The sequence below is a fragment of the Primulina tabacum genome, unplaced genomic scaffold, assembly GCF_025594145.1.
Source record: "Primulina tabacum isolate GXHZ01 unplaced genomic scaffold, ASM2559414v2 Contig1311, whole genome shotgun sequence".
Lineage (NCBI taxonomy): Eukaryota > Viridiplantae > Streptophyta > Magnoliopsida > Lamiales > Gesneriaceae > Primulina > Primulina tabacum.
In genome coordinates, this window is record NW_027460203.1 from 9,979 (window position 1) to 19,709 (window position 9,731).

A 9,731-nucleotide genomic window follows, 5' to 3' on the forward strand; every position below is an offset into this window, starting at 1 on the left:
ATCAAAGCAGCAGAGATAATGACAGGTAACGTGTTATTCTCACCAAGGTATACGTACTTTAGGTACGGAGGTAAGGGTTTGAGCTCAAGCGTTGGTGGTTCCTCGATGCTTGACTTTGTAGGGGTCAAATCTCGGCGCTCTCCTAAATCCTCTAGTCTCATCCTCATTGGCTTTCTCCATGAATGGTTGGCATTAAAGTATGCCACTATTTAAGCTTTTTCTTCTTCCAAATCATCATCCTCCAATTCAGTTGTGAGGGTGGTTTCCAATGGGTCTTGCATGGCCTCATGCACAAAATTACACACAAGCAAATCCACAGCATCAATTCTAAAACAATTATCGGTGTGCAGTGTGTGCTTAAGAGCAATAAAGACGTCAAAAGTAATTTCTTCCTCGCCCACTCTTAATCTCAACTTCCCTTCTTGAACATCAATCAAGGCCTTGCCAGTCGCAAGAAATGGTCTCCCAAAAATCAAGGGCATCTCCACGTCTTCCTCCATGTCAAGTACTACAAAATCTTCAGGAAATATGAATTTGTCCACCTTTACCAGGACGTCCTCTATGACTCCTCGCGAGTATTTGACAGATCTGTCTGCTAGTTGCAAGGACATCCTCGTTGGCTTAGGTTCTCCTAATCCGAGTTTGCTGAATACAGATAACGGCATAAGATTTATACTTGCTCCAAGATCACACAAGGCTTTATGAAAAACAATATCACCAATCACACAAGGAATAGAAAAACTCCCTGGGTCTTTTAGTTTCGGTGGTATCTTGTTTTGTACCAATGCAGAGCAGTTCTCAGTCAAGTTTACCGCCATGTGATCCTCCAACTTCCGCTTGTTAGATAAAATTTCTTTCAGAAATTTAGTATAGCTCGGAATTTGCATCAGAGCATCAGCAAAAGGAATATTAATGTGCAATTTTTGAATATCTCTAAGAACTTACCGAATTGCGAATCCAATTTCGCCTTTTATAATGTTGCAGGGAAAGGGGGGAGGGGGAATTGCAATTGTAGATTGTGCAGTGGGTGCGGGTGTAGATTTAGAAGATTTACCTGTAGATGTGCCAACCGCTCCCTCTCGTTGATCTTCTTTTTCCTTCTTTTCTCGTTCAAGCACTTTTTCGCTCCTCAACGCTATGGCTTTCACTTGCTCTTTCGGGTTAGTTTCCGTGTTGCTTGGCAAGGTGCCCGGTTCTCTGCTCGTGATCATTTTAGCCAACTGACCTATCTGATTCTCCAAGCCCTTTATTGATGCATCCTGGTTTTGCAATCTAGTCTCGGTGGCTGAAATGAACTTAGACATCATTTGCTCCAAACTAGATTTCTCATCTCGAGGCTCATGTCAATACATCGGTTGCTTACTATACTGTTGTCCTCCTTGTGGTCGAGTCTGACTGCCTTGACCACCCCATGAGAAGTTGGGGTGTTGTCTCCATCCAGGATTGTATGTAATTGAATAAGAATCATTCCTCAGACGGTTTTGAATCCCCACTTGATTCACTAGTGCCTCTTCATTCATATAGAAAAGACCACTGTCTTGACAGTCCTACATAGTGTTCTCCTCCGCATTTTTCACAAAATATCTCTTGCAGGCGCATCGCTATCCCGTTTACGTTCATGCTGTCTATTTTCCTGTTAAGTGCTTCTAATTGTGCAATGACAGCTGAAAAATCAGTTACCTAGTGTACTCCTGCATTCCTTCACTGAGTGTTCCTCTCAGATTGAGGGTGATAGCTGCTAGCAGCCATCTCCTCTAGTAACTCATACCCCTCTTCGGCCGTTTTCCTCAACAGATTTCCGCAGGCCGCAGCATCTATCATGGTTCGGTTAGATGAAATTAAACCATAGTAAAAATTTTGGACAACTAACCCAAGAGGCAAATCATGATGTGGGAATCTTCGTAATAAGTCTTTGTAGCGCTCCCAAGCCTCGTAGGGTGAATCCTGCTCAAATTGAGAGAAGGTGGTTATGTCCTCTTGCAGCTTCATGGTTTTCGATGGAGGAAAGTATTTCAAGGGGAATGCCTTTTCCATGTCTTCCCAAGTTGTGATTGATCCTACAGGCAAACAAATCAACCAAGATTTAGCTTTATCATGCAAAGAGAACGGAAATAAACGTAGTCTAACAACATCATCTGAAACTCCATTAAATTTAAAAGTATCGCAAATTTCTAAGAAGTCGGCGATGTGAGTTTTCGGATCATCCAGCACATTCCCCCTGAATTGGACAGTGTTCTGGATCATTTGAATTATGGCAGGCTTGATCTCAAACTGCTTTGCCCTGACAGTTGGTCGCAATATGCTTGGACGTGCTCCATCAAGTGACGGTTGCGCATACTCAAGCATGGGTATGCGCCTTGGCTCTTCGACCCTTTGATCTTCGTGATGCTCCTCCTCACGTTCGTTCCTGTTCATTATGCCTTTAAGCCTCTGCTGTTGTCGTCTCCTGCGTAAGGTTCTTTCAATCTCGGGATCGAATATCTCTAGTTCAAACTCTAGAGACCTTGGCATGCACAAGAGAGATACCTGCGAAGAAATCGAAGGTGTCAAACAAAGTAAAATAGATAATGCTAAAATAAATAATTGAAAATAAAATTGTAGATTCACAGTCCCCAGCAACGGCGCCAAAAACTTGATCGAGCAAAACTTGCAATGTGGAATCCTTAATAAAAATATGATTTTTGTATGCTCAAAATTAATCGCAAGTGCACGATGTCAAGTAATAGTATAATGTACGTGAGTACAAGTATCGTTCCATTGAAGACTGTATTTGACAATTATTATTTTCAGTTATTAAATTTTTAGCAACGAAATTTGATTGATTGTTTCAGTACTACTCTGCTCGGGTAAACATGCAAATAAAAAGATTCAGGAATTGGATAATGAAAGATAATATCTAAAATGGTTGATTTAAAATTCAATGAGAAATGAATTTGTTGGAAATTTCAGTTCACCTACCCCTCGTTAATTAATTAATTCGTTCGATAGTGATTGTATGATTCCGACAGGATTTTCTATTCAATTGAACACACTCTCTTGAGCTATGCCAAACTAATTTTACTCAATGAAGTAATTAAATGTCTTTAATTATTTATCAAGAGTGAATCGCGTGTCGAACTGTGAAATCCCCTAGTTTTCATCCTACCGGACTATGACTATCGGCGCGTATCCTATTTCATATATCTATGTAAATTGTAGATCCACGGATTATACTACTCGTTCCTATCACAAGTTATTCTCTCGAATTCACTCGCAATATAAAAATGTTGTTAAAGTTAGCTACGCTCTAACAACACAATGAAAAACAGTAGCACATTCAAGAATAACGCAACAATCGAAATATAAATTAATTAAATCAAAGTTTGGGGTAGGATCCCCTTAAATCCCAACAAATATTTAAAAGTTAGCTACTCGAATTCATATTTCAAATAAACAAAAAAATGTTTGAATGATAAAAAAACTAGATTAGAAATACTATTCGTGACGAAAATGCGAGGAACAACGCCCGAAAATCTTCGAATCTTCAACTCCAAGCGCAAAGTCCTCTCCAAAGCTTGTGGCGGCTCTCCAATAATGTCTGAATAATCCTCAAAAATGTCCAAATCCCCTACCATATCCTCCACATATAACGACTAAGGTAAGAAATCGGCAAAGAACTTTTTCCAAAAATAGGCGGCGCTCGGGCGGGAGAAAAATACCGCTCGAGCGCCACACCTTCTGTAAATTGCTTGGGGAATGCAGCAGTCGCGCTCGGGCGGTAGAATTTCACCGCCCGAGCGCCGAGTTTTCTGTATGTTTTTTCTCGGAAGGCATTCTCTCGCGCCCGGGCGATAGAATATTACCGCCCGAGCGCCACACCTTCTGGACATTTGCTGCACGGATCACCTCTCGCGCCTGAGCGGTGATACTCTACTACTCGGGCGCCAGCCTTTCTGTATGTTTTTCTTGGCTAGCACACTTTGCTCCAATTTCGGTTTTCCGGTCATTTTACCTTCAAATTTTCCACGCACAAGTGAGAAATGATCAAATGCATATGCTTACTCTAAACCGAACAAAATGTACATTAAATGTACGCATGCACAATGCAAACACACACAAACTAATGCACTAAAACACATAAAAACCACACCTATCAGTAGTAGACCACCACATTTTGGCACGATCTTTCAACTGATGCACTGCTAATCTCAATCGATGCTCTCAAGGATACTCGATCAGATCAAACAATTCCTCAATCTTAGAAATTCATAGTTCAGCTTTCTCAGCTCCCTAAAAACCAATGAATCGAGGTGGATGCATAAAGTGAAAACATGCAAATAACTCGTCCATCCTAAGCTGCTCTAACTTATCAGCAGCTTGCTCAACATTAGTATCATCAACACGGGTACAAGGCCTACCATATCCACGACCACGACCACGACCACGACCACGACCACTGACAACAAGAAACTCACCATCTCCTTCCACTCTATACCATATAAAATTTATAAAAATTAGAATGGAAATAAACAAACAATATAATCACATAAGAACACTGTCAAGTAGAAAACACAAGCGCAACAACCATTTTAGTGCCAAGACTCAAGTGTCCTAAACTCTAGTTCGAGCGTATCCCAGTTTACAATCTGATACCAAGATGTGAGACCCATTTAATCTAATGATAATTAATGATCAAACAATAATTATTTCATTTAACTCTGCAGCCGAAAATGGTTCACAATACTTTAAAAACGGAACTCAGGGCCTAGAAAAATTTTAGCATCACCTCCCCATAAGTAGGACATCCCGAAAAACTCAAGCATTAGAAAATAGTAAAATGACTCAAGAGTGACGCTGCGATAATCATAAAATATCGCATACAAGTACCAGCCAGGCACAAAACATAAATATCTGAGACATCAGTTCAAATAAGCTAGCAAGGCTCCCAAACAACATAAAATAATTTCAAATAACTATACAGATACACAGGGCATCTCCCTGGATAATAAAACATGACATAGAACTGAGACAAACTCCAAAACAACCATAAAGGCTAGCTGGGAGACTCCAATAAACCAAAACCAAAAAATCCAACATCAACCACGAGCTCCACCAGCGAACCTCCGCTTGGTGCTGTAAAACCACTCGGGTGATCTAACTTGGTGTCCAGAAGCATCAATATATATGTAGATGAAATATGAAATGCATGAACATGGCTCAATATCAATGGGGTAAACGGAGCCAAACGAATGATAGGATCAACAAGAATAATGCTCAAGCAACACACAAGGGAGCTACAATGTCATGTAGCTAAACCGCCCTGCCAAGTATGCGAGGTATGCTAGGCTGTGCAAATAAACACCCCCAACTTGGCCTCCATACAGCTGCAACGATATTTAACAGGAATGGCACAAAACAACTGGATGAAACAATCCCAGCGCTCACCACAAAATGTTGCACTAAACACGGGATTGTTCAATCATATCTACGATTTCATGTATATCAATTTATATACGCTTATCAGCCATAACCTGAGCCCGAGATAAACAACAATGTTAGATAACAACGAATATCGACAACAGCTAACGAGAATGATAGGGCTCAACATGAATGTCATAATATATGTCCTATACTAAATGCCATAGAATATGCCACATAATAATCATATAAAACAACGATGCATTTAGCAACACACATAACCAATATAAGCATGTAACAACAATAATAACATGTATTTATATATAAACTTAATTTATGTCTTACCGTTGTATGTTATCGAACTGTAACATACCTATACTAACTTGACAAATCCAATGATCAACTTCACTTCAAGATCATCGGCCTAAAACACATAACAATAAGCCAAATAATAACCCATTTCACCAGAAAAATAAATAAGAACTTCAATCATCTCAATACGATTTAAACGCCAAAAAATAGAAATCATGAAACTACTTTTTGTTACAGTTCTAGATTCGGCACTTAAGAGCATAAAATTCATTTCTTCCATTATAATGACTAAAATATATTTCCTCCAATTGGAAATGAAATAAAACTCAAATATCTAAGTTTTTATAGAAGAAAACATCTTGAGAGTCTCAGTAGATTAATTCCAGAATTAGCAAGAACACTCTGCTACTCACGAATTTCGCGGACAGAATATCGCATACTGAGCAGTTTCAGAAAAAACGAGCATAATTTTCTCAATTCTTAATGTAATTTAACAATTCAAGTCTCATTTCGAAGAAAACACACAGATTGAAAACTTTTTTTTATCCAAAAATCCAGATTCCGAATGCACAAAGGTCATAATCCCGAATTAGAAAAGCTATTTTGCACATCAAAGTTACAGAATTTGGTTTTTGACACATTATGGTAAAAAAATCATATCAAATCCGTTTCTAATTGGAATTCAATTTTCGGAGCGTCTATAGAAAGTTAACAACATATCTATAAGTTCTATTTGAACCACAAGTCGTGATTCTTTGAGCACAATACATAAAAACCCAAAATTCAGAAGCACAAAAACTGAAAACTCAACAAAAACTACTGCACAGAAACATGGCTCACGAAAGGGAGCTATACTCTGCTCATTTCTTCTGATTCTAGCCTATAAAAGCTACATCTAACCCTCAGATGCCTTCCAAAGTGGTAGCTCCACCGATCTGCAGCAGCAAGGCATTGCTTGGCAGTCGGAAAAACACAGAGATGTGGGCGACGGGAAAGCAGGGGAAAGGCTTGGTCTTTTTTTTCTTTCTTCTTTACTTTTATGGGTGTGTGTGTAATGAACGTATACATATATATAGATATATATATATATATATATGTTTTTTAATATTAAATGGTTACTAAAGATAGTAACTCCAGCCCATTAATCTCGGTTTTGAATTTATTTTGCTCTTGTGTGTTATTTCAATCTCTATATGAAATTTATATGGTATTAACTCCGATATTCTAAAATACATAATTTTTAACACACCTTAAAAAATTATTTGGCATAAATAAATTTTTTTAATTTATCAACTCAATAATGATTCTAATTATGCCAAATTACATGATAATATATTCTAGGGCCTTACATTAAGTCCAAACTGAAGTGGGTTATTACAGATTCATTTTAATTAATCAAAGTCTATTAGTGAATACCTATTATAATCCTCGTGTGCATTATTTTGTTCATTCAGTTTTCATATTACCTTAGCCAAAATATTCAATATACCCTTCAATTTTATTCTGCACTATTATTAGTTAACTGATCGATATAGACATATAATGTTTAAGAATCAGTTCCTCAAAGAACTGTTTCATATTCGAAAAATAGTATAAAAAGCCTACTTGTTTATTCAATCCCCACCTCCTCCAAACACTTCATCCTCATTATATCTTGTCTTGAATACTTCCAAACACATATATCTGATAACCATGTTTTTGTTTAATAAATTCCTATGTTTTTCAGAGAAGAATTTGATGACTGGAAAATTAGAATGTAGGCTCATCTAGCTGCCCAGGATGAGAGTATGTGGTACGCATAATTGACGGACCAATGAAGATAATGAAAGTAAATACTATAATTTCTCTAACTGATGGAGCACATCATCGTACTGAGAAGTCACGCGATGATTGGACAACTGAAGATAATAGAAAACAAAATTGGACAACATTGCAAAGGATAAACTCTACAAGACACTGGATAATAACACTTTCAGCAAGATAAAAATGTGCTAATCTGCCAAAGAAATTTGGAAAAAGCTGATTTAGATGTGCTAAGGCAATGAGCAAAACAACGAGAACAAAATTTCAGTTGCCGTGCAAAAATTTGATAACATAAAAATGAAGATTAGTTAAACAATGAACGAATATGATGATCGAATAAGAAGCATCATAAATGAACTGAATGCACTAGGAAAAGTGTATTCAAATAAAGAAGTTTTTCTAAAAGTGATGTGTTGTCTTCCCAAGGAGTGGGATGTTAAAACAATGGCCAATGCGTGAATCAAAAGATCTCAACAAAGTGAAACTGCATGATCTGTTTGCTGATCTGAAAGCATATGAATTTGAAATGCAAATAAGAGAGGGTGAACCATCAGTTCCACCTGTCACAACTGCCCTCAATGCTCTAAAACTGAGCCAACAGTTTCAGTTGAGAATACTACTGAATAGCTCAGCAATGACATGAAGTCATTGTTCGTCAGAAAGTTCGGAAAGTTTATGAGAAATAATAAAGGGTCATTCCAGAATAATTACAACATGAATGAATTAAAGAAAGAACCAAACGCGTGCTTCAACTATGAAAAAACTAGTCATTTCATGGTTGAGTGTAACAAGAAAAAGAAGGACATCAGACAATCAGTTGAGAATGGAAAGAAGCTCTTCGAGCACAGAAAAGGATCTAATATGATAAGAAATCATCCAGGAAGAAGCAAGAAGTCCTGGTTGCTGAAGAAAACAAATGAAAATGGTCTGAAACCGATGGTGATGCATCAGAAACTTAAAGCTCAAGCAGCTTTAGTGATGAAGACGAGGTGAAATGCCTCATGGACAATGATGCTGAACTGGAATCCAGTAGTAAGAAGGTATTTGATTTCATTTCGATAGATTTTACACTTGAAAAACCTATTTAAACTCAGCATGACATGGTAAATGAATACCGTAAGCTTGCTCTCTCCTTTGGGAAAGCGAAAGCTAAGAAAACTGATCCTTCAAATGACAAAACTGAAACTGATTGTTCACAATCAATTGAAATGTCGAATTTCAAAGATGATATTTCTAAACAGACAACGGAAAAGGAAGAGAACAAATATATGATTCAATAGTTGAAGTCTGATAACTCAGGACTAACTAATTTGATTCAAGTCTGGAACGAGTCATCAGTCACGTCGACTGATATGCAAGGTTTACAAAAATCAACTGGAGATAAAACTTGTTTGAGTTTTAACAATCAAGATGAACCTTCATCAAGCGGTGCTACGCTAGAACTGAATACATGGAAAGGGAAAAACTTTAACTTTGTTAAATCAGTTATAGTACGTGAAAAAACTGAGCCCAGTAAGCCAGTTGAACAGCCGAATGATAATATGAACAAGGATAAAAGGCATGGGATTGGATATAGTCCAAAGTGTTGGGGATCGATGTAGAGTTTAGAGGGGGGGGGTGAATAAACTCTTTCCTTTTACTGTAGTTTTTGCAAAGTGTGCTAGAATCCTGTTAGAGATTGTGGCTATTCTTGTTCAGCATAAATCCAGCATATCACAAATATAAGTGCGGAAACGATCCGATGGAGTAAGGTTAAAAACTATAATAACAAAAGGCAGTAGATGAGTAGTTGTTTCTGGAAGTTCGAAGATAAAATTTTCTACGTCTCCCCTTCTTCTGTTTCCAGAAGGTATCACTAAAAGACTTTGGATTGTACAGTACACACTTGTACACACCCACTTCAGTTAGGAATTATCTTTTGCCTACTGAAACTCTTAGTAACTCGACACAATGTAATTAAATACAACAAGGTTCTGGAAAAGACTCTTTTCCAGATTACGGACTCTTCTTTGAAAATTATCGTAACGTGTTTAGCTTGAAGAGGTGAAGAAACAGCAGTACAAAATGATCTCCAAAGATCGATGTAGATAGGAAGGGTGTACTGATTTTCTACAAATTGAGCTTGAAGATAACGATTGGTTCGTGGTTGCTCAAAGTAACGTTGGATAGATAATATGTTTCTCGATAAAAATAATCGGCGTTCTTTTCATCAAAGGGTT

General features: G+C 37.6%; 1 protein-coding gene across 1 annotated transcript; it reads right to left on the minus strand.

Moving 5' to 3' along the window:
• Positions 1-209: 209 nt before the first annotated feature.
• Positions 210-818, minus strand: LOC142536422 (uncharacterized). Its single transcript, XM_075641920.1, has 2 exons — positions 441-818; positions 210-356 (listed from the first exon to the last, which is right to left on the minus strand). The coding sequence occupies exons 1-2, from the start codon at positions 816-818 to the stop codon at positions 210-212; spliced, it is 525 nt and encodes a 174-aa protein (XP_075498035.1).
• Between the last annotated feature and the right edge of the window lie 8,913 nt (positions 819-9,731).

Bases quoted from the DNA above. Each gene is read 5' to 3' on its own strand.
- LOC142536422 (XM_075641920.1), bottom strand. From the start codon at position 818: ATGGCGGTAAACTTGACTGAGAACTGCTCTGCATTGGTACAAAACAAG. The intron at 357-440 runs GCCTTGATTGAT...ATTGCTCTTAAG, and splicing joins CATTTCTTGCGACTGGCAAG to CACACACTGCACACCGATAA.